The sequence below is a fragment of the Cyanistes caeruleus genome, chromosome 6 (assembly GCF_971803275.1).
Source record: "Cyanistes caeruleus chromosome 6, bCyaCae1.hap1.1, whole genome shotgun sequence".
Taxonomy (NCBI): domain Eukaryota; kingdom Metazoa; phylum Chordata; class Aves; order Passeriformes; family Paridae; genus Cyanistes; species Cyanistes caeruleus.
Genome location: NC_141706.1, coordinates 32,350,185 through 32,367,762, shown reverse-complemented (window position 1 = coordinate 32,367,762; position 17,578 = coordinate 32,350,185). Strand labels below are relative to the sequence as shown.

The following is a 17,578-nucleotide window of genomic DNA, read 5'->3' as shown; positions in this document are numbered from 1 at the left end:
TGCAACCATGAAGTAATTATATGGTACATCCTTAGTGTATTTTAATTGCTGCTTATATCCAAGGATTTTTATTCTACCAATAGCAACAAAGTCCTGACCACTAGCTGGTTTTCTTCAACTTAGAAAAAAATGGTGACCTCAAACCAAACTGGAGGCCAAACATGTTTTTCAATATTCAGTGATTCTACTAGCTTTTGTCATTTAAATTTTTCTGAAGTACAACTCAACAATAAACCCAACTCTGTGCTAGGTTCAGAATATCTTTCTTCATCTCTGTGTGGATGCAAAGGTTGTGCATGCTCTCTCACTTCTACCAGTTCTTTCTCTGTTTTTCTTAACGTGCTGAGCACATCATCTTGTGTCTCTGTGAGGTCTCAAAATAGGATCCTAATTCTGTACCTCTGTTCACAGAATATTCTTGAGATGAAAGTCTATGATGAAAATGCTGTCACTCAAGATGACCTCCTCTTCACTGTTCTCTTTGATGTTGCTAAAGTCCAGCTTGGAGAAACTGTTCACTTGACATTTCAGCTAAATCCAAAGGTGAGTGATAAAACTGCCTTGGTCACAGGAAGAAAATACATTTTTGATACTACCTCCTAAGTAAGTTCTTTTAAAGCAATTGTAGGTAAGAGAGTTTGTTTCCTCTTGGTATACACTTCATATACCCTGTGAAGAACCTTCCAAAACTTAATCAGCAAAGTAGACAAGGACATGATCCTGAAGGCTTTTGCTAGCTCAACAAACCTCTTAGCAGGTGTTTTTTCTGACACCAGAGTTGCCTTTTTTCCCTCTTTTTTGCCTCTGTTGCTCAAATAGGTTTTGTTGGAAATACAAAACTTGATCACCATTGCACAAAGTTTCTTTGTTAGAATTTCTTTTCTTGGCAAAAGCACTTGTGAGTTTGGGCATACTCTGGCAGTATTCACTTAAAAAAGGTTTCCTTGCCCCGTAATTCTTCTGAATATACCGGAAGATAATACAAAGATCCATACTGAGGTGCTAAAACCAGTTGATGGCCAGCTGCTCAAACTATTTTATTGTTTCAGTGTGCCTGAACGCCTACATGATGACTTCGACATGGGATGTGGTTATTCAATTTAGATACTTCTATAGATTTGCAATTTCACTGATTTTTCTTATAGGGTATGTATAGGTTTTCAGCTCCACAGTGATTTCAGCAGGTAGTCTGCCTTAACTTGTCTGGGCTCTGGTCAGTGTGTTGTCTGTGTTATAGGAGTCCTTTCAATTGGAAGAACTGAGAATGCCCTCTTCTGTACAGCAGTATCCCTCTTCAGATAACATTACATGGTAAAAACCCAAGCCTTTAGACAGTTTTAAGCCAACAGTTAATGCTGCAGGACTGCCTGCCCTTCTACTCTGTCTCACCACCAAACAGAGCAGGGCAGATTGGCCTGAGGACTGATGGTTAACAAAGGAGGGAGAACACTTTCAAAATCACTCTAATTCAAATGCTTTCACTCCTCACACTATACCCTGGAGCAGGAAGGAAATTTGATTTGATTGAAGGACTCTTTCAGAAGCCAGAATAATAATTGACAGCCATAGCTAATGAGAAAGAAAATTAATTCAGATGCTTATAATAAATTAATTTTTTTACAGACACAGGAGATACTAGAGGTTGAGTTTACATCGGAGAGCATGTGAGTAACACCCACACGGAACCATAGCTGTGCCCCTTTGTAAACAGTCAAACACATACTACCCTTTAGTCTAAAATAGTTTAAAATGCCCATCATGACAGTAATGGCTGGTGTCAATGAAGTTAGTTGTATATTGGCTAAAACTCTATCTTCCTTATCTACCAAGAGTCATCCTGGTTATTGATTTTTCCTATTACTTGCTTGAAGAGGGAAGATAGTAAGAACTGTGGTCATCATGCTTATTACAACTATTGTTTACCATAATCATTAAAAAAAAATCCAAACATATTTCAGATATCTTCTAAAATTAAAAATCAGTGACATGTCAATGATAAGACAAACTTCAAGGAAAGTATTATTCCTTGGTGTTCATTTAGGAGTGTATTTAGGTGATACTACTTCTGATTGCAACTTTTTTCTCTTTCAGTCCAGTCCCTCCTGAAAAGCTTGTGACTAATGGTGTATTAGTGGTAATTTTAAACTATTGCTCTTATATCTTTGTGGTCATGACAGCAATGGGAATGGTGAATCTGGCAGGTGTCCCAACACCCCACTGCAGGCAAGGCTGAAGGGGAGAGAGATGGGGGTCAAACACAAGTAGCCATCCTGTTGTGCTGCTCCCCTTGGAAGGACGTGTTAGGAAAGAATTTGCAGAGTCATTTGGGATCTCCAGAGACCTGTTTACCACCACAGGTTGATATCAAGCCTCTTGGCAAAGCCTGAAGTGGTCTTTCACTGACTTACTGCCACTGTGTCATTCCTTTGGGGAACTTCTTTTGTGACTCCCTCACAGGCATCCTGCTTTCCCCACTTCCCCAGGATGGTATGGAAATTGCTTTCTCAGCTGCCCTTAACTCATAACTTAAAGGAGGTAGCACTTGGCTGTCCATCTTCACCAAAGCAGGGCAGCAAGGACATCCCTGTGATTTGGCCTACCCATCAGTTTACCCTCAGGAGGTCTCAGCACACTCCCATTTTCCCCCCTGTTATTCCCGTTTCTTCCCAGTGCTGTCCAAAAACACCACAACAATTTTTCTTTCATTTGAAACCTGACACATTCTCAGAGTGCCAAAGCCATTCTCTTATCAGCCTAACCAACACAGGGTGGACTATTTTCCAGACCCCAGGGACTCAGGTGACCAATGACAGGTAGCAGTAAAGTGACTCACATATGGGATGTTTTATACTTTAATCTCACATCGCTCATCCCTGCTACAGTCTCGTGAAATTTCCTGCTTGGAAGTTCTAGTGGACAACAGATGGACAAAGAAAGAGCCTTCAGGTTAGACTTCAAACTAGAAACAAAACCCTTATTTTATGGTTAAGTGACTTTTCTTGGTTGGTTGATTGTTTTGGGGTTTTTTTTATTTTTTGTTATGTGGTTTTTTAAATTATTTTTTGGTTTTAGTTTGTTTTGTTTTTGTTTGTTTGGATTTTTGTCTGTGCACATTGGTTTTGTTTGTTTGTTTTCTTTCATTCTCTCATCTGGTAATTTTCCTACTTTATTCTTACAATTAGAGCACAGGAACTGGATGGTTAGGAGTGTATACGCAGGTTCACAGATTCAACAATTATAGTGAGTCTTCTAACTAATTATAAAAACTGGACTTTGAAATGAAAGGAATGACTCTTACAAGTGCTGTAAAGTAGAAGAAAATATATATTTCTATCTCAACTTACATTTTGTCCAATTTGCCTGTATGTCTGAGTTTTTAAAATAACTACTGCAGCTTTATAAACTTTTTGGAGTTTTGTAGTTTGTTTTTGATTTGCTTGTTTGCTTTTCTTCTTCTTTTATTTCTTGTAGTGTTCTTTTGCTGGACAAATAGAGTTTGGAAGCATTGCTAAATGGTTTATATATAAATTTCTGAAAGACCATTTAGTGTTCCATTTCTGAGATCATAGTCATTAACTTCTCTATATATTTTCTGTGTTTGGATTTTTGTTCTAGAAAAAGACTTCTTGTTTTCAGTGAAGGGATCATATGAGAAGAGCCAGACCCTGTCACTGGGCTCTTTCTGGCAACCTCTGAAGCCCCTGAACTTCCATTATATCAAGTACAGCCTGTCAGAGCTGTGCATGGCTCTAGCAGACAAGAAGCCTCATTTCTGCTCGGTATGTGATCATTAGCTTGAGTAAGCACAGTAAACTTGTGGTTTTCTGCACTTGACTGAGGCAAATGGAAAGAGTGTATTTTTAGTAAACAGCTCTCTTTCACGAACTTCAGCTCTGAAACAGCACTGTAACCCTGAAGACATGCAAATATTAGATGCCAACTTGAAAACTGCTGTACAAGGGACCCCATTTGAAAAAAGTAAATTGTAAGCAGTGCTTTTGTATGGTGTATATATGAAATATTTTTCTACATTATAATTTCTTTTTCAGTGTACTTCAGGTGAAGACAAAAAAGACTGCCATGCATCCCTCACTATTCCTCTGGATTCACTTCCATTCAGTGAGAAAGTGGCAGTAGCAAAGGTGATTGATATCAACTTCTTAGAATAAACAAATTAGGGCTATAGACCAAGGATCAGTGGGTATGTGTTAATTAGATCAGTGTGAAATAGGGGTTTAGATATTTAATTGTTAGTGCCCTCAGCTTCCTAATAATTCCTAACATTATGAACCTGTATGTTTTCATATGAACCAAACAGAACAAAGAAATCACAGCCAAACACGTGACAAAGGGATTTCTGTGGCCACCTCAGGCACTAACACGGATCAGAGCAAATGCAAATGATGAGGCAGGATGGAGCACACTGGCAGAGTTGGTGTTGGTTTTTACTGTACACAGCTCTCTTTATCTTTAGTATAAAACAATATAAGGAAAATAAAGTGGACTTGGAGAACTTTTGAGATTTAGATAGATTTTCTGATTATTATGGCTTTGTGGTTCAATATGGCTTTTAGAAAAAGAGAAAGGCTTCAGAGCTGATGGTAAAGAAAGAATGTAAAATGATCTCCAGTGTTTATATTGTGGTGTTTTTTTTTCCTAGGATGAGACCGTCAATTTACATGTGAAGTCAAATGACTGGTAACAAATTCTGTTTTTTGAGTTTTGTGGTTGTGAAAAAAAGATATTTTTTTGCCTTCTTACCTATTTCTGAAACTAAGGGAGAAAGTATTTAGTCAATGATTATATTTACCTATTGATGAACCCTATGTTCATTATCCATGTCCAGAAGGTGGTTAATTGTGCTAGGTGAATTTTCCTGTTATGCTGCTATATAGAAGTTCAGTTAAGAAGGGGAGAATAATGTTTTCTGGTTGCAACATCTGTAGAGCTATATATTTAGAAAAAGATGTGTTTACTTGCCTTTCCTTACTTGTTAAAAATACAGAGTATTCGTATTTATAAAATCTGGTGGTCTTGAGGCAAGAAATCCTAAACATTCCACTGTTTGTAGTATCCCTATATGGATTGTAGTATTTATGTTAGACACTTCCTGATAATCAGTGTAGTAATAAAGAATATTTCTTTCTGTAAGATTTTGCTACATTTTGCAGTTCATCAGCCTTTTCTTTACCTTATCTATACTATCTGCGATGTACTTTTGTGGGGCCGCAGTAGCAGCTTTTGTAAGCCTCATAATAGATTTTCAACTTTTAAGCAAGCATCCAGATATTAATTTTAAATGATTGTGCACACCCTGTTTAACCCTGGACTTTGTTTGAGGTCCAGAAACTTAGATGTTCGCTTGGAGTTTGATCTATGTACGGAGGAGAAAAATTTCCTACAGAAAAGGAAGAAGTTTGTGGCATCTGCTCTGAAAAAAGCGCTACATTTAGAACAAGACCTACAAGATCATGAGGTATGGGGAGGACCACAGGGACTGTAACATACTGTGTAACAGGAATGTCATGCTTGTAGTTTTTTGCATATTGTTCCTTAACTAGCCCTGATACATTCACTGCATCATATAAAGCATTGAGGAATGAGTTTCTACATTTTCTACTTTAGATGAAGCAATGTGAGAGCCAGGATAGTATCAAACCCTCTTGATACACGTTTCTTCAGAAAGCATAATGCCATAAATCAGAATTTTTTTTCTCTATTTCTTTTCCATCTGTGCATTATAGACCTGGATAGTCCGAATGTTTTAGCTGATCATTCAATCACCAAGACCTCATAAGGTATTTTATCAGATTTTTGGAGGGAGAAAATCTAACAGTTAAAGTGATGCATAATACTGGCTGATGAGAAAGTGACCTATTATAGACTCTCCTCTGGTGCTCATCATCTCACCTGTAGTTCCTCAAATAAAACAAAGACATTCAATACTTTTTCTCTAATCTGCTTGTCTGAGCTAGGGTTCATATTTTTTAATGTCCATGCTAGCGTGGGGATGGTTGGTGCTTTAGGGAGAGAGCATGGTCTGTGATCAGGAGCTTGAGAAATGAAGAACTAACTTGAGAGCAGGTTAAATTTTTTTCACCTGTGTTTTCTCCTTTGTTCAGGACAGGTGGACCAAAGGCATATTAGGTAATATATGACAGCATGGTTTTAGATATTATAAATTATGCCTCTGCTCACAAACTGATCATATTACATTGTCTCTCATTGGCACAATAGTTTCAATGAAAAAAACCCAGCAGTTTCTCAAGTATAAGAATTTTTAGGGGAAGTACTTCTAACTATTATTTTCAGATTTTCCAGCAAGAGAATATTTCCTTATAGTCAGGTAAATCCAAATTAGAATACTTTGCTTTGACCTGAAATGTTCGATTTGAATCAGGAAACTGTTGAGTCTTTCTTTGATGCAATTGCCTGGAAATGTGGAAAATGTCAGTGGGCTCATCTTCTCCCAGTGGATTTCTTAGTGAAATCTGTCTTCCTGTAACACATTTTATATTTCCATACAATTAGGCTTTATCACTGCATTACATATACTCTAGGTACTTTGTAGGAAATGTAATCTAGCTATTATGCTTGACTTACATAGAGGATGAGCTCTGCTTGTTATCAAAATAGACCTCTCAAGAGAAGATGTTTTGCTGCAGAAAATGCAGTCTAATATTGAAATGCCTTGGAACGATAAGTTTTGATAAACCAGCATGTAAAAATCTACAATGAAAATGATTGATTTTGATCAAAATCCTCAATATTAGTTCGTTTGGTTTGGTTTTTTTGTCCTGTGCAAAACACAGTTTTCATTATTTTTCTTCTATGCTTGGGGAGATGGTGAAATGTTGGAATTCTCTGTGGGGCTATCATGCTACATTTCACTCAGCACTGATCATTTGTGTGGGTAAACAAAGTGTTGCTTACCACTGTTGTGTTGATGATTAAACAGGTACCAGTTGTAGCAGTGATGACAACAGGAGGTGGCACCCGGGCTCTGACATCTCTGTTAGGCAACCTGTTGGGTCTTCAAAAGCTGGGTCTCTTGGATGCCATTTCATACATCACTGGGTCATCTGGTTCAACATGGTAAGGACATCCCAAACAAAAACATCTCTCATCACCTCTGTAGTCTGCTGTGCAAGATACTTACTCTTCATTTTTGTAAAGAAAGGTGTACTGCTTCAGTTTTGAACATTTTTTATTCCCGCATTAGGAGCACATTTCCCAAGCCAGTGAATTTTCCTTGATTCTTTGTTTCAGCTCTAGGGTCTTTCCTACTGAGTCACTGGGGTGCAAATCACAGCCTTGTGCATAAACCTTAGTAGCAAGGAGGGGCTTTTTTCAAGTCCTCAAGTTTCACTAGTGATTTGGGAAACTCTAAATCAAAAAATCTTTTCAACAATAAACTAAGCCCAAAAGAGGCTTTTAAAGAAACTCAGCTAGTTCATTTGATGTGGACCTTAAATCTAAGTCTAAAAAGTGAAAGTTTCTCTGCATATGACAGTGCACTTCATTTCTTTCCCCCAGGACTTTGTCACATTTGTATCAGAGTGCTGACTGGTCACACAAGGATCTATCAATACCGATCAGTGAAGTTCGCAGACATATGACCAAGTGCAAGCTAAGCTGCTTTTCCCTGGAGAACTTGAAATACTATGCAAAGGAGCTAAAACTGAGGAAGCAAGAGGGATACCAGATCTCTAGTGTTGATTTTTGGAGCCTTCTGCTGGAAAAAGCCTTAGATGATGGGGTAGCGTTTTTCCTATATTTTCTCTAGATACTGAATCCTATTGTATGAAGCTCCAGGGACAGATGCCTGAGAGCATGCCAGCATTATCCAGCTGATGATTTCTGCTGATTAACAAATGGGTTTTAGAATTGTTAAGGTTGGAAAGGCCTCTATGTCCAATCATTATCCCATCACTATCTTGTTCACCACTAACCCATGTCCCCAGATGCCACACCTGCGCAAGTTTCAAACACTTTCACAGATGGTGATTCCACCACTTCCCTAGGGAACCTGTTCCAATGCTGACCAGTGAAGAAATTTTTCCTAATATTCAATTTAAACCTCTTTGGGCACAGCTGAAGTCCATTTCCTCTTGTCTTATCACTTGTTGCTTGGAAGAGACCAATCCCCACTTGTCTTCCTTTCAGGAAGTTGTAGAGAGTGATAAGGTCTCCCCTGTGACTCCTTTTCTCCAGGCTACACAACGCCATGTCCTTCAGCTGTTCCTTGTAAGACTTTTTTTCTAGACAGTTTCCCAGCTCCATTGCCTTTGCTCCATGTCCTTCTCTGGACATGCTCCTGCACCTCAATATTTTTCATATAGTGTGGGGCCCAAAACTGGACAGAGCACATGAGGTGTGTCCTCACCAGTGCTGAGTACAGGGGAACAATCACTGCCCTAGTCCTCCTACTACTGCTGATACAGGCCAGGATGCCATTGGCCTTCTTGGCCACCTGGATCATGTTCAGCTGCTGACCAGCACCCCCAGGTCCTTTTGTGCTGGGCAGCTTTACAGCCTCCCTTCCCCCAGCCTGTATTGCTTCCTGGGGCTGTTGTGACCTAAATGTAGGATCTGGCACTTGGCCTTATTGAACCTTATACAGTGGCCTTGGCCCATTGATCCAGCCTGTCCAGATCCCCCTGCAGAGCCTTCCTGCTTTCCAGCAGATCATCAGCTCCCACTAAGATTAGTGTTGTCTGCAAACTCGTTGAGAGTTTTGTCCCATGTGTCTCTTAATGCATAATTAGCAGCTGAAGGGGCTTCTGCAGAGCAGAAGACCTGTGTCTCCTTCTACAATTACGAGTAGTTAGTCTAACTAAAGAGTCATGTTCTTGGTTTATTTTACTCTGTTCATCCCTGTGAGAACAAATTTCTGTGTAAAGTGGATGTATTTATGAGAAAGGAGACCATTTTTTCAAAAAGCATCCTACAACACTGCCTGTAATTAAACAAGCGTGTGTGGATGTGTAAATATGTAGATCACTCCTTTGTTAGAAAAATGTTTGGACGCAAAATGAGTCAAAAGAATAGCAAAATCAAGAAGGAAACAGTATTCTGCTGTACTCTTGGAAGCCCATATACTGTGCCAAGAAGGTCCCTTGATTTTGCTCTTTGTCTTTTGTCAATTCACAGAAAAATAACCACAGGCTCTCAGATGAGCAAGAGGCATTGAGTCAGGGTCAAAATCCCCTACCTATCTACATGATCCTCAACATCAAAGAAGATTACAGCCTTTCAGAGTTCAAAGGTGATGGCAAAAATGGGCTTATTTGGTTTAAACTATCATTTTAAACTATCTGCATTATCTACTTCAACCTCTTCTACAGCTGACCCATAGCATTTACAAACAGTTTCTTTTCCTCCCTAACTTCTTCTTCCATTTCCAGACTTTATGCTTAGGCTATGGGAGGAACTTATCTTCTATGGGGCAGGAGAATTCTTGGGAAGGTGTTTAAGGACAGACAAGGTACTCACAAGCCTTAGCTCCACATGTAGGGTAACTCAGGCTGACCCCTCTTGGCATAAATTACACTTATATTCTCTCTGGAGAGGGTCATTGGAAAGTTCTGGATGAACAACACTGCGAAGCATTACTGATGAGTGGCTGACACCAGTTGAATGATAACTCTTTACCCTGAGGAAGGCCAGTCTGTGGTCAGGTTTATCCTGCAGCTGTCTTTTTGCCTTTTCATAGCCCTTCCAGCAGGGAAGTAGGGATAAGATTAAGATCTAAAAGTTTGTTTTATGTCTCTGCAGAATGGGTGGAGTTCACCCCTTATGAGGTTGGGTTCTTGAAATATGGTGCCTTCATTCGTGCAGAGGATTTTGGCAGTGAGTTCTTCATGGGTCGCCTGATGAAGAAGCTTCCTGAGTCCCGAATCTGCTTCATGAAAGGTAATGTGCTCTATTGCAAATATTTGAATTGCATAAATATGTACTTTATTTTCAATATAATGCAAACCCTGCATATCACAACCAGTGCTCTGCATCATGCAGGACTGAAACCAACTGGACACCATGTTGTTCTTGCTTCTGACTTTCTTAGACAATGGAGATGGGCTAAAAGTGCTGAGAGGAAGCTTCAAACTGCACTACTCACTGTTGCTTTTGTCTTGAATAGTGATGCTCATGCCTGAAGTTTCAGGGCTGCTTGAAGAGGTTAGGTTCATTCTGAACCAACCAGCAAAAGAGCTCCACATGAAAAATATTTGTATTTTGAAACCAAAATATTTAAATCAAATTTATCTATGAATGGCATGATCTTAGATGCCAAAGCAGTGTTGTTACTGACTTTATTATAAAATATGGAAATTTAGGATAGTTTTGTGAACTGCTACTGATACTTTTGCAAGTTTAATAGTATTCTTTGTAATTTTACTACCATGATAAATAATTGAAATTTATCATTCTTAATTCAGGAAATTGGGTAGCACCCAGTAATAAATGAGAAACAGTTTTGCAGGTTTTATGCAATTCTTGTTTTAATGTTGCTTAATACTGGAACTCTCTAGCACACCTCTTTGTATGTTGGTTCTCTGGGGTAAAGTTGTCTGCAGACAAGGTCATCTGCTATCAAACAGATATTATACATGTAAATAAACACAAGGCACAACAGGACACCAAGGATACAGGTGAAAAATGGTTAATTTGTAAAGTGAAAAATTCATATAGCCAGAAACACCACATGGTATTCCTAATTTGGTATTCAGAGAAGCTGTAAATGTCTGTATTTTGCAAGAGGAGTCCAGAATCATAGTGTTCAAAACATGAGACAACGGTTAGGCATAAGAAACAAAAGATTGTGCTCAGTCACACAAGCACTAAATGTCACAGCTTTATTAGCTATGCTAAGAGCTTTCAGTGATGTCATGAGTTAAGGAAAAAGTTGTCTGAGGGAAAAGTCAGAAGAAAACACAGGATGCAAGAGTATAAATAGATCTGAAAAGGGCAGGAGAAACTGATGCACAGTAAATCCCACTGGTGGCTCTGAAACACAGTAGTTCAAATGCAGCCAGTACTAGAAATCCTAAATCCAGGAGACTGAGATGCTGGAGAGTACACTGGAGAAGAGATGCCTTCTTCCCTTTTTCTTTTACTCTTCCATTAAGCACTATGCTATTAGAGGTAGGAGGTGGGCTACAGAGCTAGGTGGGACTACAGAGCCTTCTTCTGAGCATGTTGTGCCTCCATTGCAGCTCCTCAACAGCAGCGGGGCAGTGTGCTCATACCAAGGTGACCAGGTAGCAAGCACACCCAACATATCCAGCCTGGGCTGAGCTCTGTTCTCAGCCTTAGCACCCGAGCCTGGTGATCCCACAGCCACGGGGGGACCTTTATAAAGGATAAGGTGGAGAGTTAAAGCAATGTTGCCATCTAGTGATACCACATGCAATGCCCTCTTGGGTTACTACCAAAATGTGCTGTTAGTTATGGGTTGGTAGTTTAAAGATTGCAGGGAGAGGAAAGAACTTTTCAGCTAGAGATGAAAAGACTGGATGAGTTATGGGGATACATGACCCTCAGGTTTCCAGAAGAAAGGCTGGGGTTCATAACAGCTTCTTTACTCTCTCCAACTCTGTAGCTTAGTAAGATACCATCCTTTCACAGTTCTTACTTCAGCCAGTATAGGTACAAAGAAAATTCAGTGCAAGAGGTTAGGGCAACGTTGCTATGTTATTATAAACAAGTTCTGAGGAGACAACAATGTTGGAGAGTCATTAAAATGCAGGAACAGTGTATAACTCCTAGGGCTGAGGGAACCGGAAGAGTTTCAGAGCGAGAAGACTCCAAGACAGGAGAAACCAGAGGAGTTGTCTTCTCAAGGCAGGGTTGGACAGAAACTTCTCAAGCTGCTGGGAGATGAGGTTGTCTTGGCAGAAACTGGCTAGTAATTATATGCAAATGAACTCTGCTTGACAGCTAAGTGTAGATCCAGAGAGGCCCAATCTGATTTCTTGATTATGCATTTCTAATATTTCCTAAGTGAGTCTATTTTTACAAGGACTTCCTGTAAAACAGAAGGCTTTGGTTTTTTTTGGCTTTTTTAGGTCCCACTCTAGAAACAAGCCATGTTTTAAAGGGAATTGTATTTCTGTTAATAATTTATGGGATGAATAATTATTTTATTGTACAACTCAAGTTATTGCATCCCGTACAATGTATGGCTTTTGCAAAGCTTTCAGTGGTAGAGATTTTCAACACAAAGCACAGAATTGCCTTCTCTGGTAGAGTTCCTCTTGGGGCCTGTGACAGAGCTGTGGAGGAAGAGATACTTTTCAAAATAAAAGAGACTCTTGGAGATTTCTGCACTGTGGAGACATTTTTAGATGTTCTTTTACATGGGGTGGAAAAAGTGGGAGAAACACTATGGGAATGATATTAACAAATAGAAGAAGAAGGATGTCCCTCAAAAGACCTTGTGCAGAGAGTAATTTTAGAGGGATAGCAACGATGTCTTGTATCTAGAGGACTTTTCTGCAGGCTATCCCAGACTGTTCTCTAACCATTTGATTCTTAACTGTCCAGGAGCAGCTTCCAAGCCTTTGACTGAGTATCCACTTGTATATGATACATTTTGTAGACCAGACCCCTATTTTATAGGAAATGGCCTGGTTTTGCTCTCTTAGGACAGTTGCTTATGGGATGGAAAATGTTGGTTTTTATGTGGCAATGAATTACAGTGGCTGAAGGCCTCACACAATGTTTTAAACTATTTAGGCTCCTCCTTGAGGACAGAATGCTAGTTGCTGAAAAGAACTTAATATAGTTTTTGGTGATCATTTGGAAACCTCGGGGCTTTCCAATACCCCTTGCAAAGCTTAAAGATTGTTTGTTTAAAGGGATATTTTCCATTAGAATGTTTCTGAAGAAGTTTCTCTGCTCTCTACCATTGCACAGGCCTATGGAGCAATGTTTTCTCCTACAACCTCTTGGATGCCTGGCATTCGTCGGATCCCACACAAAGACGCTCACTGAGGTGTACCCAACACAGCACTGTTGATATTGGTCAGTTATGTTTCTGCTTCACCTGGTCCCTCATAAATCCAGAGGCTTCATGTTGTCAGCTGTATTGAACTAAGTTTCCTCTCTGAATTTATTCATAGAAATATTATTTCCATTAATCTCTCTGAATTTATGTAAATATAAAACTACTGAAGGTTTTAAACAGATTGTCTTTGCCAGGGGCCCTTTGGTGAGCCTCCGTATGGTAATGAACACCTCAGTGCTGTGCTCTCTGTCTGCCTCAGCAGCTGGTGCTTTTCATACACTGTTGTTGAAGACTTCGATTACATGAAACTCCATTTCAATTTTCTTTGATTTGTTGTAAACCTGTGTTTTTCTAAGAGGCCTTGGTTATCCTTCCTGTGTTCAAAGGCAGTTCGTGAATTTGGTTTATGGGTTTCTATCATATTCTCCATGGAAGTTTTGCAAAGCCCTAAGCTAAATAAATCATGTGATAGAGTCATTGACTCTCCTCTCAATCTCATGAGGTTCTCTGTACTTTTGTGGATGTCTGTCTCCTGACAGATTTTATTTTTGTACCCCCCCAAAGCTGATTTTATATTAATTTTGAAAGGAACAGGTCCAGATTCTGAACCTACCCTAACCTTCGCACAGGGAATCGATCTGTGAGTTCTGTCAAAGAATGGATCACTTTTTCCAGTTTTAGCAAGTTTGTTGCCACTCTGTTTCTCATGGAATAGGCTTTACTGAAGATTAATTTTCTTCTTGTTCCTATTTTGACATTGATTTCTCTGTATTTTGCAGTGTCCTATTAGTATCTTCTTTTCCCTAGCTAACATGAGATACCTTCTGTTATTTTAAGTATTGAAAAGAACTGTATCAAAGCAACAATTTGTTCACCTCCTCTATCTTTCAGGAGAAGAGTCTTCTTCATCAGACAGGAGACATGAGTTGGAGACTTACTTGGTCACCCCTGAATGTGGCATCATGGGCATCCTTCGGCAGATCCTGACAGAGCGGGTGATGGTTTCCAAGTTCTACAACTTCCTGAAGGGGTTCCAGCTGCACAATGAATATCTTCAGAGCAAAAATTTCTGTATATGGAAAGGTAAACATCCTAGAATATAATTTTTTGCTGTCTTAGATGGTTGGTGTTTTCATCAGTGAAGAGAGGGCAGATGATGAAAATTTGGAAATGAATATTTCAAGATAGCGATGTAAATTTTGTACAGTCAAATCAGTTTCAGGAATTTCCTTGACTCCAGGGAAAGAAAATTGCTCCTCATGTAGAATAGCAACATGAGAAATGAAAGAACTCTCTTCTTACCTTGAACAGGCCTTTCTTTTATGTGTGAAGGCTGAACATCTGTAGTGCATCAGGGTCTTTTTGGAAAAGTCAGTGTAATGGAGAACTGTCATTTTTCCTAATTTTCCTTATTAGTCAAACAACAGATGTACTGTTTCTTCAGTGAATCACTCATCATAAATATTTCCTTTCAGATACCATACTAGAGCATTTTCCCAACCAGCTGACAGAAACAGCAGAGTTCATGTGCCTGGCAGACACAGCGGGATACATCGACATTAGCTATCCACCACTCATGAGGCCAGAAAGGAAAGTGGATGTTGTGCTGCACTTAAACTACTCTTCTGGATCACAGACCTCGGTGTGAAAAGCGCTCTGTTTTCTTTGATACACAGCTGCTGCCTTTTAGCCCTCCTTAACTCCTAAAAATTCAGAATAATTTATGTAGAACAAACTGATTCTGGGAAAAAAGGATACTTGGTCTACAGCTCCCTGTGCAGATGCTTAGGTCGTGCAAGTGATGCTGGTAAATCTCCTGAGAACAGAAGTAATATCAGATTTCTAAACATTTTATTTAGTTTTATTTAATAGCATTTATTTATTAAATGCTATCTCTTAGACATGTGTGCTCCTGTGATCTCCATTTGGCTATCTAGATTACATTCACATGGAGTGTTTATCTGGTACTAGTTACCACCACTGATGAACTCATTATGGTTGTGTTGTGATGTTTATATAAAATTATCCACATGTAGTATAATTAGAAATGTTTTGTCCAGTCCTCCTTAGAACAGTAATGGGATTTTTTTTTGTTCTTGTTTGAAACTGTGGAAAAGAATTGTCCCTTGACAATATTTCCTCTCTCAAATACTAATAACCTGGTCTATAATTCCTGGTACTAGATATAGTTAAGACAGAAATTCTTGAGAACTAAAATTCTCATACATGCCAACCAGACTCAGGAAGCAAAATCCTGCTTTCAAAAATTGCTAACTCACGTGCAAGATTAACATTTCAGTTAAGGTGATATTTGGTCCCAGATTGCTGTTTACTTACATCACTTCTCAGAATCATCCTAAGACATCTAGGACAGAGGCTTTTAAATACTTTAAGCCAAGTAAAAAAAAAATTTAATTTTTAATTCAAAAACTTCACTATTTCTGATTCTTGTCCATTCTACTTGTTTCAGTATTTTCTCCAGAAGAGGCATTTTTCCATATCCTAAGCTGCTAGGCCACCCTTCCCATAGTCATGGACATTTTACCTATCTTATAAAGGCTAATGAGGAGAAGGTAGAACACCAATCAGGAGTACAAGTTGGAGGCTGAGTCTTGAATTGTTCTGTTAATAGCACTTAATATTTCATGTAAGAGACAAGAACAGAAGAAATATTGAGAGTGAACCCTGCTCCCAAATCTTTGTGAAGATCTTTTGATGGATGCATTAGGAAAAGTGGTGGAAAAGGCAGGATTTCTGACATTTTCTTCTTTTCTGACTGAATTCAGCCTTTGGAAGAAGCCTCCAAATACTTTCAAAAGCAGGGAATCCCATTTCCCAAAATCCACATGAGTGAAGAGGAGAAGAAAAATCTAAAGGAGTGCTACCTCTTTGAAGAGAGAGAGACCCCAGAGGCACCGACTGTGGTGTTTTTCCCACTGGTGAATGACTCCTTCAGAAAATACAAAGAGCCTGGTAAGCCATGGGATGGTCCTCACACCACCTGGCAGCCCTTTGTGGGATGTGAGACATGGTGTGGCGTGGTCTCCTCCCTCCCCTGCTGTGCCTCCCATGGGAGAGTGATGCAAATGCCAAGGGAGCTAGGAGTAACCCTGTGCCCCACCTGGAAAGTGGGAGGTGGACCCATATCTATACCCTACTGATGATTTTTCTTTATTTATTTTTTTATTTTCTTTATTTTATTTTTCTTTATTTAGGTGTGGAGCGCAGCCCTGCTGAGATGGCACAGGGCAATGTGGATGTTTCCACCATTTTTTCCCCCTACTGCTTAAACAGTTTTACCTACACAGAGGAGGAGTTTGACAAGTTGATAGAACTGACCAGCTACAACATTCAGAACAACCAACATCTGATCCTTCAGGCTTTGAATTCAGCCATAGAGCAGAAAAGACAGCACAAAAAATAAACACTCACCTGAGTTTCAGAAAGATATCTGCATGTTTTTGTTTTTGTTTTTTTCCTTCTCTGGAGAATCATCAAGAGCTGTCTGAAAATGAGCATAGTAGACTTTGGAAAGCAAAGACTTGTCTAGGCTGTGGTTTTCCTCTCTAACACACGGTGATGCTGGATCAGCCAATCAAACAAAATAATGATTAGACTTGTGCTTTATTTATTTAAATAAATAAAGCTGACGAACTTTTTCATGCATATATGTGTATGTGCAGTAAATTTAAGGTCAGAAAACATTGAGTTTATTGAAAAGTTTTTTAAATGCACAAATCTGGGACAGATTCAAAATTTGTTATGCTACTAAAAACTGTATGTGAAGAAAAATGAGCTACAGATATTTAATTTATTCCAAATCTAGTGCAACAGAAAAATACATGATAAATGTGGACAGTTTCAAAGAACATGAAATCTATATTTTCTTATATTGTCAGAAAGAAATTTTTTCTAGAAATAACATGCCAAGCTAAACATAAAAGATAATCTGAGACTTCCCATGAAAAATACACATTTTCTATATTTCTAAATGTTAAAGTTTTATTACACCAGCAGTATTTAGTTTTTGAAAATCTCTTGGAAACTACTGTTTCAAGCCATATTGTGAGTCAGGATCAGCTCTTCCAGTGCAGGTATAACTATCTAATCCACGGTTCCACTTTCCACTGAACATTCATTGTATTTAGATGATCCAGTTCAGTATCCATGTCCTGTTAATTTCAGTGGTTTTAATACTATTTCTTGTTATTATAAGATGGGATACTGTGAGAATTAAAACATCAAAAGCTGAGAGATAGGTTTTGTGGTGAGAAGGTAAGCTAAGTGCTCTACACTGATATCCATGGGTAATTCATGGGTAATCGCATGACTTTGTCAGTCCCTGCCTGTCTAAAAGCAGCACAGGATATATGGAACTACTATAAATAGCACAAGGTAATTTGTTGAAACTGCTTATTTTTGAGATGAAGACCAAAATAATTATTTGCTTTAGAAAGAATTTTAATAAGACAAATACTATGCAAACCTGTTTCATTACAACAAAGATACTAATCTAAAATAAAAAGATACAATGCTTCAGTCAGTATTGGTTGCCCTTAATTACTTAAA

General features: G+C 38.8%; 1 protein-coding gene across 2 annotated transcripts in view; it reads left to right on the top strand.

The window, feature by feature from the left end:
* LOC111930228 (cytosolic phospholipase A2 epsilon-like) overlaps positions 1-16,675 on the top strand; it is a 35,106-nt gene extending 18,431 nt beyond the window's left edge. For both annotated transcript variants that reach the window (XM_023928188.2, XM_086891763.1), the window contains 17 exons: positions 412-543; positions 1,624-1,664; positions 2,092-2,134; positions 2,883-2,946; positions 3,616-3,779; positions 4,050-4,142; positions 4,661-4,698; positions 5,341-5,476; positions 6,959-7,095; positions 7,537-7,759; positions 9,154-9,268; positions 9,778-9,915; positions 12,919-13,026; positions 13,901-14,092; positions 14,485-14,651; positions 15,796-15,982; positions 16,225-16,675. In XM_023928188.2, the coding sequence (XP_023783956.2) occupies positions 412-543; positions 1,624-1,664; positions 2,092-2,134; positions 2,883-2,946; positions 3,616-3,779; positions 4,050-4,142; positions 4,661-4,698; positions 5,341-5,476; positions 6,959-7,095; positions 7,537-7,759; positions 9,154-9,268; positions 9,778-9,915; positions 12,919-13,026; positions 13,901-14,092; positions 14,485-14,651; positions 15,796-15,982; positions 16,225-16,433 (2,187 nt within the window). In that variant the 3' untranslated portion in view covers positions 16,434-16,675. The remainder of the gene's footprint in view (positions 1-411; positions 544-1,623; positions 1,665-2,091; positions 2,135-2,882; positions 2,947-3,615; positions 3,780-4,049; positions 4,143-4,660; positions 4,699-5,340; positions 5,477-6,958; positions 7,096-7,536; positions 7,760-9,153; positions 9,269-9,777; positions 9,916-12,918; positions 13,027-13,900; positions 14,093-14,484; positions 14,652-15,795; positions 15,983-16,224) is intronic.
* The last annotated feature ends 903 nt before the right edge of the window (positions 16,676-17,578 follow it).